Raw genomic sequence first — 19,011 nt, 5'->3', positions numbered from 1 at the left:
CTCAGGGTTGAAACAGAATTTAATTGAATTGAGGTTTTACTTGTTGGTTACTTTTTTCTGGATATTGGGGTTTTTTTTTCTCTTCTCTTTTTTCTTTTGTGGTTGTTATTGGGTGAGGAGGCAGTTGAACGTGAAACCTCTGTGGCTTAAAGCAGAAATGATAGCAGAGCAAGAGGGAAATGGATGAAGAGGCAGAGAGTAAAATGTGATCAAACATCCAGGCAGCAATGAGAGGGAGAGAGATCTGAGCAAAGTGCTGATTGCAAGAACATGCCCACAATGCACTACCCACAGCATCCCATAAAACATGACACACTAATCCTGTATATCATACCAGACATCTTGCCCTTCATATTCAGAAACAAAATCTACAGCAATTCAACCTTTGGTTGAATGAGCGCCTAACCCCAGATGCAGATTCCAACCTACACACACACACATACACACAATGCTAGTAATTAAATTGTATTTTGAGGCTGGTAAGAAACATATATTCTCTCACTTGTTTTTTCCCCCTCTCTCTCCCTCTCTCCCTGTTCACACATACAAATGGAGCAACCAGTTACTGACAATATGCAGCACACAGGTTTAAACACAACTCACAGGGATCAAAACATAGATGCCGATATTCCAAGGGACAAAACACAAAAACACCATCTTGTATCAATAAGCAAATACAATCTGGACTCCAATTTAAGGACAATCTTCAAATGTGCAAAATACTGGCCAAACACCAGGGCAAACATGCTGACACCATTTTGTACTTGGGTATAACGATGACTCAAGCAGGTCTAAACAGCAGACACTGCGCAACACAGACAAAGCTGACTTGCAGCACTGCATCATGACAGGCAAAAGGAAGCGCCAGTCTTTGCATATCCTGGGCAATTCCAGTGAGTGGGTCTGAGAAGACCTGGAGCAGGAGAGTGTGGAACAAGGACGATGGAAGGTGTGATCTAATGGGCACTCAGAGTCTGTGCACAGAAATAGCAGGCATGGCCGGAATATGCCAGGATGCATTTATAGGACACTTGGATTACGGAAGTTGTGCCCAGCAAAGCGAGCTTCATCACCAAGTTCTTCCTCAATCCTGTGGAATGCAGACAGATAGTTAATGAACTGTATTCTGGGTATCGGCCACATACTAGATATAATCCAAAAAAAAGTTACTTTCATGTGAAATTTAACATTGGAATACCTCTTTCTGTGGAACCCAACGAAGGACAGTGTACTATAAAAGTACAGGCTGTGAACTGGAACCATTTTTTATTCAGCTCCTGTTTTTACATTCAAAACTCTTAATGGCTCTTTGTGAGGAAAATACAGTTCTGATGGGAAAATGTGTTGTGTTTTTTTAAAATTTTTGCTTGTTGCCACTAAATAATTCCAAAAATGAGGGCCTGATGTACTGCATCAGCATCTAAGTTTGGTAGCTGTTTCATTGACTTTATAAAATAGGCCACATGATGTGCTAAGGCAAATGTGTCAAACTCATGGCGTCACATTGTCTCAAGTGATGTATCACAACTTCCCCCCGCCCCCTTTGCTAAATGGGCGTGGTCAGCACATGATGCATCCAGCCCACGGGCCACGAGCTTGACACCCCTGTGCTAGGGGGAAAAAACAATTCCTGTAGGCAGTGATCGGTCTTTCATATTGCTGTATTGTAGAGAAATATTTGCTCATTTCTCCATGCCGTATTGCTACACATCAGTCACACTTGAGGTTTTTATTGCATGAACAGCTCATCTTAGGCATTGTGCCACGATATTTCAGTGTGGTTTTAGCTATGGACTTTGGTTTTGTTATTCCAAAACATTGAATTTGTTCTTTTTCATGCACTCTCTTGTTGACTTATTAGTATATTTCACATCTCTGTCCTGCGGTTATCAAGCTTTCTACTATGGTATCACTTTCAGTGATGCTAAACATCTACTTTCATTTCAGCTTCAGATACCTTCTCTGATACATAGCAGAATCCATGTTTTCATCAGTGATAGCAAGTAATTCAGATTCTGAAGTAATAAAATCTTCAAACCACTACTGTTGCTATGCTTCCTGATTGGTCCAAAGTTCTAAACTGAATAACAGAGTTGGAAGGGACCTTGGAGATCTTCAAACCCCTGCTTAGGCAGGAGACCCTATACCATTCTGGATAAATGTCTATCCAATCTCTTCTTGAACACCTCCAGTAATGGAGTATCCACAACTTCTGAAGACAAGCCATTTGCTTGATTAATTGTTTTCACCGTCAGGAAAAGTTGCCAGCTTGTAATAGAATATCCAGTTGCCACCAGATATACGGATAGATTTGGTAGTTAAAAGAGTTTAAACTCATCTGTCCATAGAACATGCCTCCACAAGCATCAATGTTCATAACAGGCAATGGCTTTTCACCTTGCTCTGAGGCATCCATTGAGGGTTAAAATAAGCAAGAAAGCAGTTGTGGCATCACAGTCCAAGCTCCGTCTCTTTTGTATGCAAAGGAGTGGAGTTTCAGTCACAATGTTGCAAGTGCCATCTTGCCTATTTTGATCCTCCAGTGGAGTCTGCTAATAATGCTATTCTTCAATGAAGCTCATTTTATCTTGGGTCTCTCTTGATAATGAAATCAAAAACAGTGGTTTAGCTATAGTTAGACAGGTCGGCAGAACCTTGGCTATCTCTTGGTTTTATCTGGGACTCCTAATTTTGTGCTATGCTCTTGGTATGTTTTTGACAGAATAGAAATTCTTGGGAACATTAATTATTATTCCAAATCGTTATTTCATGACTATCAGTTTTTCTGCACCGTGGCCTTAACCCCCTGGATTCTGGTTCATAAACTGGCTGTAAATGAAGCTGGCATAAAAATGTATTTCTGGGCTGTGTAACCTCTTCTTCTACCTTAGCCATGGTGTTCTGCCCAGATGCGGACTATGATTTCCTATTGGTAGATTTTCCTACTTCTTTATCCCCACTACCTGTGCCAGAAATGCAAGCATTAACCATTTGCCTTTCCATGGGGTGGTCCTCAAGAGCATGATTTCCATTGACAAATCTCATTTTCCATAAAAAATGCAGCAAGGAGAGAAAAACCAGATGTGCAAGATGTTTTGTTGGGTACTACTAGAAGACTTCCCTTTGGAAGCCCCTAAGAATTTGTCCTAGAATAGCAAATGAAAGAGATTCCCTGCTGTTTCCATCATAAGCCCGCCTTCAAAATGATTCTTAGAAGAGCTCAGTCTTTGTTCAGACATCTGAAAGACCTGCAACTTAAGGCCCCCTACTCCTTATTCTCTTGGCTACTCTCTGTATTTGGCAGCTGTCTGTAACAATCAAGAAACAACAGGATAAATCTGTTGAAGTGATGGCCTGGGCCCAAGGCAAGGCCAGCATTATGTAGACAAAGGTAACATTGAAGATGCCAAGCTGTTTTGATGACGTTGTCAACCACCAGAGCACATGTATGCTCTAGTGCTGTGTCTGTGCTTGCTTTGCTGTGCAGTAACAACAGGATCTGATGAATCTCTAGCAACAAAAGTTCCCCTTTGTTATATTAGTCCAAACCAGTGGGACAGAGCTCTACTGGAAGATGATGCAGATTGATATTTCCATCTCGCCCAAACTCACTCCCCCTTTTTTCTCACTCACACAGGCATATCCACTTTTCTTCCCTCATATTTCTTACCTCATTAGCTGATTATATTTTGCCAGTCGCTCAGATCTACATGGAGCTCCGGTTTTTATCTGCAAAGGTCAATGTCAATTCAGTAATATTTTATGGAGATTCACACAAACATGTCAATTAGAGGCAAAGGCAGCCCACCAAGAATAAACATTTTCTGTGCTTATTTGAACTCTGTCATGATATCAAAGGCGTATGAGATAAGGAATATACCTAAAGTAAACTTTTTTTTGCTAACTGCACAACCTCAGCAAAAGTTTGCTTAAAGGGGGGAGGGAGGTGGAGAAGAAAGAGCCCATTCTCTTGTTACCAGAACCTGGCCTGTTTATTTTCCTCTGCTCCCTTATTCTGCCCCAAACTTGTTAACTGTCAAGCAGGAAGCAAATGGATCATCCGCCCGCCCCCAATGTCTAGAGGCTTGTCAGAAGAAATTGAGAGGTGGGAACAACTGGATCTTCACTGCACAGTGTACTTAGCTGACATGTTTCTGTATTTCTTTAGAGGAAGATATTGAAGTTACTGGCACCAATCATAAATAATAGAATAACAGAGTTGGAAGAGGCTTGGAGATCTTCTAGTCCAATCCCCTGCTATTCCTATGCTCCAAGCTGACCCCAAATCCATTTGCTGCCATGTTTCTGTCTTTTCCATTGTCTATCACTTTTTCTGGAAATCTCCACAGGTTTCAAGACCCAAAGTACATCCTCCGCATGGAACTGTTTGTTCTGTCCCAGACTTTTACTTTACCTGGGACTATATTTAAGTGTCCACCTTTCCTATTTACACATACTGTCTTCTTGGTAATTAGAGTGACTGAAAGTTTGTATCTGATTTATTGAAATGACTACTCTTTTTTTAACACTTTTGTACATTTTGCTCCCACAATGCCCATATCAATTCTGTCTATTAAGATTCTGTCTCAAGAGTGGCAATATTCTAGCTCTTGCCTGCTTCTTCCCAAAAGGAGACAAGATTTCCACTATTTAGACCTACCTGCCCAGTACAGAGTCCCACGACCAGGTCAGCAATGAAGGTGTCTTCAGTCTCCCCTGATCGATGACTCACCATCACCCCCCAGCCATTCTCTTGAGCCAGTTTACAACTGTAAGTGAATATAATAAACTTAGTGGGTTTGCCTCCCGAAGATAATCTTTGGAACTGTGAATGGGTACTTGATAGCACAGTGGCTGTTGGAAAATGGAGTGGTTTAAGGCAACTCACGCTTGAATAGCTTCAGTGACCGATCCAATCTGGTTGACCTTAAGCAGTAGACAGTTGCAGGCCTTCTCCTCAACCGCGTGCTCAATGCGTTTGGGGTTGGTCACTGTCAAGTCATCTCCCACTATCTGAATCCCTACATTAGCTGTAAACTTTGACCAAGCTTCCCAGTCATCCTGATCAAAAGGATCCTCAATGGATACCACTGCAAAAAAAAAAAAAGGGGGGGGGGTAGGGATGAAAAAATCACAATATGCCCCTGACTGCAAATAGAGGAAGTTTCAGTGTTTTTAGCTTCAGTAGTGAGGCTGACCATATGTAGTCACTCACCTGGATAGTCCCGTACAAAGCTCTGATAGAGATCACCCAGTTCATCAGCAGAGATGTAACGGCTGGGATCATCAGGGGATTTGAAGTCTAAGTCATATTTGCCATCTCTGTAGAACTCTGATGCAGCTACATCCATGCCAATCACAATCTTATCAGTATAACCAGCTTTCTCAATGGCTTCCTTGAGCAGCTCTAAAGCTGAAAGGCAGAAATGGAGGCAGGTTATTTAGGAAGGGAACATGTCTTTAAAGGATTTAGAACATTCCTTCTAAGTGAGATTTTCAAAGACTTCTCTTTCAAAGTATAGTATCTCTTAGTGCTGTACTTTTTTTCTCACCTTCACTGTTCTCCAGGATGTTTGGGGCAAAGCCCCCTTCATCTCCTACATTGGTGGCATCTTTACCATACTTGTCTTTGATGACACTCTTGAGATTATGATAGACTTCAGCACCAATGCGCATGGCATCCCGGAAGCTTTCAGCTCCAACAGGCAAGATCATAAACTCTTGCATGGCCAGTTTATTTCCAGCATGGGACCCTCCATTGATCACATTAAAAGCCTGGAAGAATTTAGCAACAAGAACAAGAAGAGGAGATCTTCAGTGATATATCTTAAAGCACCATACTAGAGTTGTAAATGATGGTCTGAAATTGTTTTAATCATAATGGCTTTTTTCATCTCTAAATATCCTAGGTATTGTGATTGAATAAAGAGGCGAAGAACATTTTGTTAGAAGTATTTTGCTTTTACATAGAACTAAAATACCATATTTATAACCATAACCCTAAAGGTAAGCTTTGAAAGTTCCTACAGTATATTTAATACGGGTATAAAGCTAGCATGCATGCAAAGGACTATAAAGGTGTATGGTGCTTTGGGGAAAATCCAGTTCTTTTGGATCTTGTTCAATCTGTTGTGACCTGACTCTCTGCTCCATACTTTTTATGTTTTATGGGTGTGAAATCAAGAAAACATCACCAGATTCTTACAGGGACTGGCAAAATGAGATCTGAATTTCCAGCCAGGTCAGCAATATGACGGTACAGGGGTACATCCTTCTCTGCAGCGGCAGCTTTACAGACAGCCAGGGAAACACCCAGGATGGCATTAGCTCCAAATTTAGCTGTGAATTTTGCAAAATGGATTAGAATATAGCATAATCAGAGATTACAGCAAAAGACCTATGACCCAAAAATTTTACCAGTATCCGGCTACCCCACAGCATCTGCTACTAATCTGTCCTGGGGTTCCCTGCATGGCTTTGGTAGTATCTTTTAATTTTGCCACAAAGTTTTCCATTGGGTTTCCTACCCAAGAGTAGTCTGCAAACAGTAGCAGTTCATTTCTTTTCAGAGGGAGGCTAACACTTCCCTCCTCTGCTCTTCAGAGCTCTTCAGCTAGAATCCATCTTTGGTGCACTGGGTTTCCTCTTATATACCTGAAATGTATTTTTGCTGGTCTCTCTTCACCTGGCTGTTACTGCTAAGGCCCATCCAGTAGTGGGTTGCTCCTGATTCGGCCCGGTTCTGCCGAACTGGTAGTAGCAGCAGTGGGAGGCCATGGCCACCCGCCCAGAACCGCATGTGCAGAAGTGTTGCACATGCACGGGAGCAAGCCCGAAACGGTAGTAAAAATATTGGCAACCCACCACTGGGTCCATCCCATGTGAATATGCTTATTTGTTCTAAACTACACAGAGCATACATTCAATCAGTATTGATTTGGAGCCACTGTGTAGAATCTCCAAAGCCAATCCTGATAGGCCTTTGCATTTGATCCTGCCAAAATACATCCACTCCAAGCACTACTGGGGAAACAATCCATAAGGAGAGTCCAGCATCAAAAGCGTGTATTCAAAACAAGAGAGAGAGGTCAGCTTAGCAGAACAGCTTTATACTGGTCTGCCATGCTGCTTTAAGTGGGATTGGTTATGTGTTTCTATCAACCGCATCCAGACATAAATTATTTTCATTGTTCTCTGCAGAGAGAGAAGTCTAGCATGACAGTGGCAGTGCTTTGCAGCCTAAGTCTACCCCAAAGGAGGATGGGAAAGAATCAACAGATAGATTGCATTGTTTCCAGTGTTTGTGGAAAATGGGAGGGGCTATTCCCTTTTTGACTCATCGTTTTCTTTCTTCTTTTAGTCTGATCTTTTTTCACTTTTTCATCTTTTTTCTTTCAACTTTCATCATTTTATTTGAAAAATTCCAGAAATTTCCCTTGCTCCCTCAAAATGTATATTGTGCTGAAGGAGACTGGAAAGATTTATGTAGGAGTAAGAGATCAAGAAAAATGCACTACAATTCTAGGTAGCTCTAGCTCATTCAATTCGATTGGAATTCTTCTTCCCATTAATTCTCTAACATGGGAAAGAATCTATTTTGGGACCAAGGTTATATTCAGCATTGCGTGGCATGGTGAGAGCTGCACACAGAAACTGGTATTGCCAGATAAGATGTGTAGTGTCAAACGGGAAAAGGATGACGTCAAAGCAAACCCAAAATAGTGTACAGTACATGTTTGTATTTAGAAAGCATAAAATAAGAAACAAAAATAAATTTTTTTTTGCCTTCGACTTTAGACAACTTTAGCAACAAAGAATAGATTAATGTAGGAAGTGGCATAGATAATGATAACATATTTAATGTAATTGTGTCTTTTGGGACAAAGGGACTAGACAAGTAAGCTTCAAATGTGTTGCTTTTTCATCCAGTTGCCTTCTTATATTTGTGATCTTTGGCTCTGTTTATCATACCAATAAACAGATTTTTTTTTCAGAACTGAAAATGAAGCAATTTAAGGAGGGGTTTTGTGTGCTGCTTTGTTTAAGCCCTACCATCTTCTCTTGCATTCAGAATCTGAGTTCATTTTCTGGCCCCAATCCTTCGCCTGCTTTAATTTTTGGATGTTTGTCAGTTTACTAGTCTCAATTTGCCTTCTTGCTGGAGCGTAAGAATACAATGTAAAAGGAGTAGTTTTTACGAGCTGTGTTAATAAAACCTCCCACTCTCAATTAATTATGATTTTATTCGCTTTTGACTTTTGAATGTGGATTGAAAGGAATACAACAGTACTGCGATTCCAAATTGTAGCTCCCGCCCCATCCCACTCTTGCTTCACAGTTAGCCATTCAGTCTTAGTCTTACTGGATTGTGCTATTCTTTTGCCATCCCTTCATGATCTTTCCCCCTGTTTTTTTTAATGAAGAAAAAAGTTGGGTTTACATTTATTCTCTGTGCCATCCAGTTCCAGCATGAGGTTGTCTATCTTCTCTTGCTCTACAACCGAAAATGCCTGAAGAAAGAAAGATTCATCTCTTAAATAGAAGAAATCTGGATAAAGCTAGCTGGTAAACTTACTGAAATTTAGTCCTGTAGCAAAGCATTCATTATTTGATTGAACTTCATTGGGGGGAAAAAATCTTCTATTTTTTGATATTACCTATGTCTTTAGTTATTGTCAATAAATAAAATGAGGGGAAAGGAAGGCTGGAAGGAAGGAAGCACTTCCAACTGTCACCATTTTCATGCTCCACATCTACAGAAACCGTTTGAATACAATCCATATTATCTCCGCTTCTCTCATCTTGCAAAGGCAAAAATTAGGAGCAAAAATTACCATCCAGAACTGAATGTTACAGGTTCAGAAGCAAAATAAAACCTTTTACCAGAAAGAAAAGGAAGGAAGGAAGGAAGGAAGGAAGGAAGGAAGGAAGGAAGGAAGGAAGGAAGGAAGTTTCCCTTACACGATTCAAAGCTCAGGAGGAGAAATGAAGCAATAGTTCCCTCTAATGGAGAAATGAAGTGTTGGTTTCTCAAAAACCAACCAAGCCAAGCCATCACAACCATACCCAATTTTGCAGTATTTCAATTTCAATTATACCATCATCGAGCCAAAAATGAGTCAGATTGTGTCTGCAGTGCTGTTGAAATCTTGGGAAGTCAGAAATTCAGAACTGATTTCAAACTGTTACAAAATCCTTGTATGAAAGTGCAAGGGAGAGAGAGTGGGGGGGGGAGAGAGAACACACATAGAAGTAAAATATGAGAAGATTAAGACTAAAGAGCAACTTACAGAGTTCACAAGAGCAGGGGCAATAGTGCTGTTGATGTGATCCACTGCCTGCAGAACCCCTACAGACAGGGGAAAGATGCAGAGACACACAGAGGGAGTAAAAAATAAATACAGAGAGATTGTGAGTCAGCTTTTCTGAGTCATTTCGGTTTGCAGAAATTTTACACCATAACATCTGCTGTTGTTGCTAGTTCAAAAGCAGGTGGCAGTCTATGTGTACACACAGACACACAAGTAGGCATAAACAATCAGTGTTCTCTAGAATTGTTCCATATTGTTTGGTAATTCCAGTTTTAATGCCCCTACCTTTGCCAAGGAATCGGGATTTATCATTGTCACGCAGTTCCAAAGCTTCATAGATGCCAGTGGAGGCACCGCTTGGTACAGCTGCCCTGAACATTCCTGAGAAGAAATCAGAACACGGGAATCTTTCATAGAAATAATAGCTTAGATCAGGGGTGTCAAAACTTGGCAACTTTAAGAGTTCTGGGAGAATTCTGGGAGTTGAAGTCCACAAGTTTTAAAGTTGCCAAGGTTGGATACCCCTAGTTTAGACCACCAAAGCAGTGAACTATCTCTTCTGGTTACACAGTTCCTTCATTTTTTAAAAAACAACTTTAAGTATATCATAATTTCTTAAAGACAGGGTGAAAACCATGTAGGCAGTATGATTTCCCAGTTATTCCATAAGAAATAGCTGTACTTCAATTTTCCAAAGTTATGGCCATAGCTACAACTATATTACAAATGTAATTACTATACATTACATTAATACAATAGTAATGTAATTAATGCAATTATAGTTATTTAAACGATATAATTCAACATCCATCAAGATATCTGTCTTTCTTTAAAAAGATTTGAGAATACCTTTCATAACATTCAGGCTCACTGAACTAATATTCTGGCCTAAACTCTGTCCCAGCCAACATTTGCAAAGAATGTCTGTAACAATGTCTCTATTTTTAAAGATATGCTAAATTTTTTGCTTCTGCAATGATCGGTACCTATCTCATATAAAGGTTCTTAATCATTTTTTTAATAATTAATTCAGAAAACTAATATGCCATTTTAAGCATCCCTATAAGTATTTAAGGTTCAGTGTGACCTGGCTAGTAGATGCCTCAGAGATATTTCTGAGAAGACGCAACTGAAAACAGTTCTTCCTCCCTGTGTGTCTAAGTCTTTTGGAGTCTTTGGAAATGGAATCTTATAAATTATCCAGCCAACAAATAGGCTTTAGTCAATGGCCAAGCCTTTGATTATTTTTTCTTTCCTTTAAAGTTTATTCCTACTTACAGACTTGGCCGTCACTTATTTTTTCTTATTTACTAAGTTTTTATAGCTCCCAATCTTCTACAGCATTTCTGTTCTTATGCAGAGCTTTCACTTGTTTGAAGAGCATTTTTCTTTTTCTGCTTTCTGTTTTTATATCATTAACTTTTATTTATCATAGTTGGGAGGTGGCTGAAAAAATGTATGTGCTTGCTTGGCTATTTAGTGCCAAACCTGAAGCTGACCTGGCCGAAGCCATCTAGGAGCTTCAGTGCTGCCACACTGGAACAAGGGATAGGGATTAGAGATAGCTGGGGTTATGTAGTCAAAAATAAAATGCTTTCTCTTGGGAACCACGGATGTTCTCAAACCTGGCAGAAGGAAGGAGTGATGTCACCAGACCAGCGGACGCTACTTTGATTGGGCCATGTGACTGATTGTTTGGGGTTGAGGGAAAAACTTTCATTTTTAATTAGGTGAAAACCAAGGGGTCCTTCAGTTGGTTTTTACCAGATACGTGCCAATATGATATTTCCAATAAAGCTTTTTATCCATCTGCCTTGGAATTTTTGCTTGCAATGTATCTATTACTTGGAACCCTGACATTTACTCTCTGGCATACAGTATTTTGCTTCCTTTTCCCTGATTTTGGTATTCTATTTCTCCAGTTTTTTTCAAAACATAGACTACGCTTTTTAAAGCATAATTATGGTTTTTGTCACTACTGTTATTGTCTTTTTTTCCCTTCATTTGCTTTAATTTCTATTAATCCAAGGTCTCTTTTATAGAAGACTTTGGTACAATTCCAGATTCTGGTTCTAGAATGCATATAATCTGAATATAATTACAGAATATAAGTTAGCATGTTGATTTTCTTCCCAGTTGATTGCAAATTGATTCTAAGTGTAACATTTCTAATTTGTGATTTAAGACCCTGGAGTTCAATGAAATTTGGGATCAGGATGGTATTCTGTTAACAGGAACCCTTGCAATCTGCATGTTCTGCCTTGGGGCTCTTTTTCCTTGCTCCAGCTTTGAAGCTCCAAAACACCATAGGTAAAAGGATCAGCTTTTAGTCCTGGTTTCTTTCAGGTTTTATTTTATACCTTCTTTTCTAAACTCTTTCATAGTTAACATTTTTGTGTAACTATAGGTACATATTGCAAGTATTTATGTTTCTTATATTGATCTCCAGCTGAGGGATTGGCAATCTTTGATATTGTAGACACATCTGGAATTTATGGGTATGTTATGGGCACTGTCACAAAATGGCTGCTGTGGAGGGTTTATTCATTCACAAAATGGCTGCCTAGGTGATTATGGTTAGTCACAACACACTAATTTATCACAAGAGAAATGGATGAAATTACTACTTAAGATTTATATTACCACACTGCTTACATTTTCTCTAAATAATCTCTGTTTCTCTTTCTCTGGATGAATGCTGGAATTTTATGTAATGTATATGGCTTTATGCCATATAGAGGCAGAAAATTTCATCAATTTACTTCCAAGTAAGGTTTTACACTATCATTGTTCTCATGCTCATGAACTTTGATCGGAAGCTAATGGAATCCCCTGGAAGTATAAATATTATCCTCCTACTTGTTTTACGTTTTCCAATCACTTCCATCTTTTTGCTTTTTGCTTAATAATACTAAGAATCCTCCAACAGAAAGCATTCCCATAGAGATGGGAGGAAAAGGAAATATTGTTCAATCCTTTTGTCATTTAAGGTTGGTAACACCTGACCTTTTCAGTTCCTTTCAGTAGAACAAATCCATTAACTCAATGCATGGGCTGCAGAAAAAGATGCAAACTGCTTCTTCCTTGTCAGCTTGTACCTTTTGAGGTGTACAAATCCACCTCGACAGTTGGATTCCCACGAGAGTCCAGGATCTCCCGAGCACGAATCTCCTCAATGGACATTGTGGAAATGGGATTTCCTGGGGGAGAATAAAAATAGAAAGCCCAAGAAGAGAATGGAAGACAGTGAGTTAGCTTTGAAATTTTCATCTTATGATCTTTCGCATCCCTGTTCCCATCAAAAACCTCCTCAGTTAGAAATAGAATTAGGTGTACAAACAGTGTAAAGAGTGTGAAGGATAAAATGTGGGTAGTTGGTAATGCCATAAAAGTCTTACATTGTGAATACAAGTATGACATATATGTAGCCTTGGCTCTTGCAAGTAGCTGGTGCAATTTTCTAAGGTGCACTTCGGCTGAAGGCGTATTTCACAGTCATGCAGCTGCTGTGCAGATGAGTCAGCCATCCCGAGTAGAACACTCTCACTCCCTACCATCTGATTTTGGAAAGGCTATAGCAGGTCATTTACTTTTCTGGTAATAAGAAGAACCTCTCAGCCAGAAGTCTTTTCTTTAATCCTTCAATTTAAGGACTCCCTGGGAGAAAAATGCTCTCTGTTCTTCCTATTCAGATGTTTCATGGTTTTGTTCCTGGCATTGAACAGAGAGACTGAAGTTGCATCCTTGGGAGCAATGGCATAAATGAATGACTGTGTCTCTTTCCTGGTGGTCCAGGACTCGGGAGGGGCTCCTCCCACTTAGGATAGGCAACCAAGGATATGGCACAGATTTGTACCATTATCTTTAGTTGGAGCAATTTCTTCAAAGAGAAAAACATTTTATATAGTCTTGGAAGTAGTTACATTTTTTTTGCAGGGGGGACTCAGTGGTGGGTTGCTATGCATACACCCGGTACGGGTGTACTGGTGCCTGCTAGGAGCACCAGGTACGATTCCGGTACAGTGTACCGGAGGGCCCACCCGCCCGCTCTCCTTACCTGTATTTGACCCAACTGGGCCACTTGCGCATGCGCATGGAGTGTATGCCGCCTGTGTGACGCTCCGCCGAGCAGCTGGAGCATCGTGGGTGGTGGGTATGCATGCGCGCACTGCACACATGCATGTGGTGAACTCCCAGCCCCTTTGCAGTGTACCGGTTGCAACAGGGTCCGGAACCCACCACTGGACTGCCTGTACCCTTGAGAGAAAAGTAGCAGTGCAAACAGGCATTTCAGTTAATGTGCCCTATTTTTTTCCTGCCCTGGCTTCCAATATTTTCTCTTCATAATATGTGCACACCTGTTCTGTGGGCTGCAGTTTTACAACAATTTGCAGTCTTGTAACAGCAAGACAGAGGCATGAACTTGCCAAATGGATCAGAATGTCTTATAGGGGACAAGGTGCTGCCTCGTCATTCACAGAGCTAGCCCTATTGCTGGCTATGGGAAAAAGAACTGTTTCATGGCAGTTCAATATCAAGAGACAAACAGCTGGGTATCATTCAGCTTGCCTTGCACTTCTTAAATTACAGTCAACTTCTGCCATCATCTGCAATGGAGTAAGATAAATTGTCAAGTTTGAGAGCTTTGGTTTTTGGAATGGAAATGATGCAGGTACCATACTGGCATTAGAAGGGAGGGAGGGAAGGAGGGAGGGAGGGAAAAGAGAAAGAGAGGTGTTTAATCTGCTTTTTCCTCAATTCCCTGTTGTGTTTTCTTCAGAGGGCATTTGCCTCTGCTTCTGACCATGATTGGAAAGGTATTCTCAATGTCTGTTTTTCTGCTCGGTCCAATAGCATTGACTTCATCTTGCTCCAGCTCCTGAGGCAATTCAAGTTTTCTTTATGGTGCTAATGTAGGATTTATTTATTCTGACATCTTCAAAAGTAGCCTCAAGCCTATGAATTATATTAGTTTTTGTCACTTTGGAGGGCAATCGGGTAACTGGTAGTAACAGATGTAAAGGTAGAATGGGGATTGACAATGGGGAAAGCATATGCCATGCTGATATTCTGCTTGACATAAAGATGGATAGTATTGGGTGGATAGTACTTTGACTCAAGGGCAGGAAAAGACCAGAGACCTAGCTGTCTGCCACAAATGGCTGATATCTGCTTCGTCACTGACTATGCAGTTAATGTTTCCAGATATTATTCTGTTAGTAGAATGTGCTTTCTTCTACTTTTATATCATCCCAAAAAGAGAATAGTCAGTTGAAAATGGGGGTGTTGGATTTATTTGAATTCAAGAATCAGAAGGCTTTAAAAATAATTTATTTCCTCCTGCTCTGGTCACATTTCCATTCCCCTCCAATCCTACAACTGCCTTTAGAAAATGATGCTGTAAATTTGGACATGAATTGCTTAGATCACATACCAATTGGTTCTTAAGGTCTCATGCCATAGGCTGATACTATTGATAAGACACTTTCTACTTTTAACCCAAACTTGAAAAAGCACAATAAATTCTCCGTAATGGGAAAAATTGCCTTCCAAAGTATTTCCCTTGGCTATCAAAGAAAGAGAATTACCAGAAGGTAAAACTGATGGCAAATGTATAATAGAACCCAAGCAAATTTTAAACTAGTTTAAAAGCTAATATGGCTGTGCTGTATCACATCTTCAACCTATTGAGTCCAGTTCTTTATTTTCTTGGTAGCCAGCTATATGCTTGTGGGAGGCCTCAGTGTCAGATGTGAATACAATAGAATCCTGCAGTTCATGTTCCCTAGTAGCTGAAGAATAGCTATTTGGCTACTGTGGTTTCTCCAAACGATTATGGAAATTGTATTTTGATGAAGTAGCTGCAGATTCTTTGTCAAAATTCCTCATTCAATGCAATTTTTATAAATGAAGAAGTAACAATGAATGACTTGAAATACTTGGACTCTAGCAGTACACAAATGAAGGTGCGTTATGCTGTTTGAGGCATGACCAATGTATCAGAGGTGGCACTAGGCAAAAGTAATAACATATCACAGAGGATTAAAGATGGAAAATCCAGATTTGGACTTCATGGCAGAATCTATTCAGGATGGTGACCTGTACAAATCCTATTAAAATAAAAAGGAGCTATGCCATAAGGAAAGTAGGACAGTTTACCACATAGAATGTGATTAGGACTTTCCTATGAATTCCTTTATAGCTCAAATTGGATTCACCTTTTAGTACTGTTAATCCACCACGTTTGCTCCATTATGTTAATAACTATGTAGTATGCTACTTGTGCGGCATAAAACTAAATTTAACTGTAATTAAAACTAAAAAACAGGTTATTCTCAGCTCACCTCTGGCCCAAAAGAAATCTGAAATTTTCTGGTTCTCTGCAAGAAACCCCAGATCTCTGCAATTCTTGAAGATGGGTAGTTTCCCCGCTGATAAGTACTACATTGGTCTCCCTTTTCACCCAGTAGACCACCCATCTTCAAGATGGGTATCCAGCACTAGACAGTAGCAGGAGACTGTAAGTTTGGCCACCTCTTCATTTAAGCAATTTAAAGCTTTATGAGGAAATGTCCTTGCAAGACAAAACATTAATCCTCTCCTATATCCTGTTTTATAGTTCTTTAATGGCATTAGTTTGAATTTATACTGTGCACACTTGATTGCAATGATGTGGAGGTAACAGTGGCCTTTCCAGATAATACCATTATTGTGTAGTATCCAAAGTAGTTGTGTGTGTGTGTGTTGCCATCATTTAACAAAGCATGTGCTCTTTACAAGAACTGAAACCTTCCCAGACAACCTAAACCCTATACCACGAAGAATTATTCATAATTCAGCATGTTTACAAGTTGAAACATTTGGCTCTTGTTCTTCTAGATCTGCAAATGTTATTCCTAAATTCTGAGATTGATCAGAACCAAACCTACATGTTTTGAACTGTTACTTTACAATTTAAGAATAAGAACAGTAAAGACTAAGGGAAAAAGTTGCTTTCTTAAATGAATTTTAGCTTCCTCTGAGGTCGGTGTGCAATTCTCCTAGACAAATAGACAAAATATTCACAGCCTTGCCTCTGGTGAAAACTAAATTCCTCCTGACCCAGCATGTGCAGTTTTACTGGGGAGATGAAGAATATAACAACTTATTTTCAGTGGATGTATTTATTTGCTAGGAAGCACAGCTTCATCCTTTAACCATTTCAGGTTGCAATTTTAATTATACTTATTTGAAAGTAAGACATTTTGAACTTAACTGTTTTTATACCTCAGCAGATCTATACACATTTCACTATTCTCTCAGCTCCTTGGAGGAGCCAAATGTAGCTAACATACATAAATACAGTATGTACAAATAAATTATTAGTAGAGCTAAGCAACTCCTCAGGATTAGTGCCTTACAATAAATAAAATATTAATTTTTCCTTACTAGATGTGCTCTTATTTTTAATTAAATAGGCTCTTTACCACTCATGCTATTTACATTTTATCTGAACAATGTACATGTTGTAGATGCAAGACAGGTGTTTGACCAGAAATACCAGTAATCACACAGAGGAGCTCTCATGCCTAAAACAGGCACAGGTTTATTGTAAAAACTACAATTCCTTCATGAATCTCAGAGCACCTCCCACAAAATTCTTCCTTAGCTCCAATTCTCAGAGAGAGCTAGGCCTATTCTTACATCCCTATAAGACTGTGTTATGTGTCTTCTGACCATCTCTAATATTCTGAACATAAAGATCTCAAGGATACAAATGAAGTGTTCAGAGGAAAAAAAGTCAATTGCTTCATTAGCATGAAAGCAGGGGATCCACCCATTCTTATCAAAAGCCCCAAAAGTGGGCAGATCCAGAAAAGAATGCAGAAATCAGCTTTCTTCTTTCTCAGTGAAATCTCCTTCCAATAGTTAGTTGACTTGCCTCCTTGCCCAACCATCCCCTTGCCTGGTGCTAAACTGTATTTTTTTCTTTTTTAGCAATGACTATAATCTGGAAAAAAAACTAAGAATGATGAAGCCATATTGCCCTTTAGTGTCATCAGGAAGATATTTATGGACATTCCTCTACCTGCACCACAGTGATGCAGATGCCAGGCTACAGAGCGGAATAAAAGCCACAATAGGTCTAGGAAAGAGAGACCTAGGAGACTGGGGATGAAGGCTGACCCAGAACGGGCAAATGAAAAGCATGTAGTATAAACTGTAGCAGAATTAAGTTTTCTTCTCTCCTATCCATTTTAATCCATAAAAATAGCAGTCACTTTGCAAGAAAAGCCCTCAGGGTATTTCAGTGTCATTCATTAAGGCTGGGATTTACTAGTCCCTGAAAGTATATATTCCTCTCTTACCCAACATTCTGACCTGTTATCCCAGACTGTCACTCTGAGATGGCAAGATTCAACTAGCTCAGAAATTTCTCTGTTCAAGTATCAGGAGATTATTTATTTCTTCTCTACATTTTGTCATGTATTGATTGGCATCCATATTGAGGAATCCATTAGTCTCAGCATTTTTTTGGCAGAGTCCAAAGTGTAAGCAATCTAGAATTCTCTGTTCATCAGTCCTATTGATACACTTGAGTCATTCCAGTACTCATTGAGGTTAGAACATTTTATTGGTTTGTATCTTCTGCTTGGATCCCATCCTTCAAAAACTCTTAGGTTCAGAAAAACTGGGTTTATTCAAACTGCTTTCCTGATCCCCAGTCTCATTGGTCCTCATTCTTCAGTTTCTTCCACCAGCTCTCTCTTTCCTACTCTCCCACACAAGTACTTTCCAAACCAGCAGTAAGAAAAATCAGAGGTACCAGGAGCAATTGGGTTCTGAAAGGAGGTCAGGCTCAGATAAGCAGGGATAAGGATTGTCCAGGGAAGGGGACAAGGAAACACAATTGAGAAGCCCAAGAAAGCCACGGGAAGCTGTTTGAATGTTGCTGTGTCTGCATGGACTGCAGCTCCAGGCTTTCGGATAAGGTACTGGTCGCACGAAACCCATCCACATCTTCATTTTCCCAGATGCCAGCAAAAAGATGGAAAGCACACCACCATCTTAAGATGGTGCAATAAGAGATTATCAGGCTGCCATTGCTTTCCTTTCAGGATCCCAAAGTGGAACACAGGTGTCCAATGTATCACTCTGTGTCAATCATAGTTGTGGTACAGTCTGCAGTGGCACCATCTACTTGCCTATAGCTGGTGATAATGGGAAAACTCAGCTTGATCCCTAGGGTGGAAAAGACTTGTCAGGTTCCCTGCACATCTCTGTTAACGACGCATCACTTTTTTGTCTCCAACTCTCAACTCCACAGTTCTGATCAGGTATCACAAACACAACGATCAGAGAGAGGAATTTGCAGCCACCAAAGGTGAGACAGAAAGCTCAGAAGGTCATGTGCTAGAAAGCTAACATGAAAAAAAAATTCAGAATGGCAAAGACAATATTTGTAATGCTTAAGGGAGTAATCTTAAAGAGGTAATTGCTGAGAACCAGGGTTAAGTCACTGGGGGGGGGGGGACAAGGGAGATACAGGGATGGCACTTACCCTCCTAGTGCAGTGCTGCTAAGAGGAGTTAGATGGTGAGCTGAAAGATGCAGGACTTGAAGGGAAGCTTCTGTATCCTCTGAGCCAGTAGCTGGATGAGCAGCAACAGCAGCAGTGGTGGGATAGTGCCGCCCCTGATAGGGCCAGGATGGCAGCATG

General features: G+C 40.1%; 1 protein-coding gene across 1 annotated transcript; it reads right to left on the bottom strand.

Moving 5' to 3' along the window:
- On the bottom strand, positions 1-19,009 carry ENO2 (enolase 2). Its single transcript, XM_087716445.1, has 12 exons — positions 18,853-19,009; positions 12,410-12,511; positions 9,597-9,692; positions 9,291-9,349; positions 8,441-8,510; positions 6,206-6,339; positions 5,553-5,775; positions 5,216-5,413; positions 4,889-5,090; positions 4,661-4,769; positions 3,671-3,729; positions 1-1,090 (listed from the first exon to the last, which is right to left on the bottom strand). The coding sequence occupies exons 2-12, from the start codon at positions 12,492-12,494 to the stop codon at positions 1,021-1,023; spliced, it is 1,305 nt and encodes a 434-aa protein (XP_087572571.1). The 5' UTR covers positions 12,495-12,511; positions 18,853-19,009; the 3' UTR covers positions 1-1,020.
- Positions 19,010-19,011: the final 2 nt, after the last annotated feature.

Source organism: Thamnophis sirtalis, unplaced genomic scaffold, assembly GCF_051295495.1.
Source record: "Thamnophis sirtalis isolate CommonGarterSnake01/CBP01778 unplaced genomic scaffold, rThaSir2_p1.2 scaffold_5, whole genome shotgun sequence".
In the NCBI taxonomy this organism is placed as follows: Eukaryota; Metazoa; Chordata; class Lepidosauria; order Squamata; family Natricidae; genus Thamnophis; species Thamnophis sirtalis.
The sequence above is the reverse complement of the archived record's forward strand: the minus strand, read 5'-3'. Positions and strand labels throughout refer to the sequence as shown.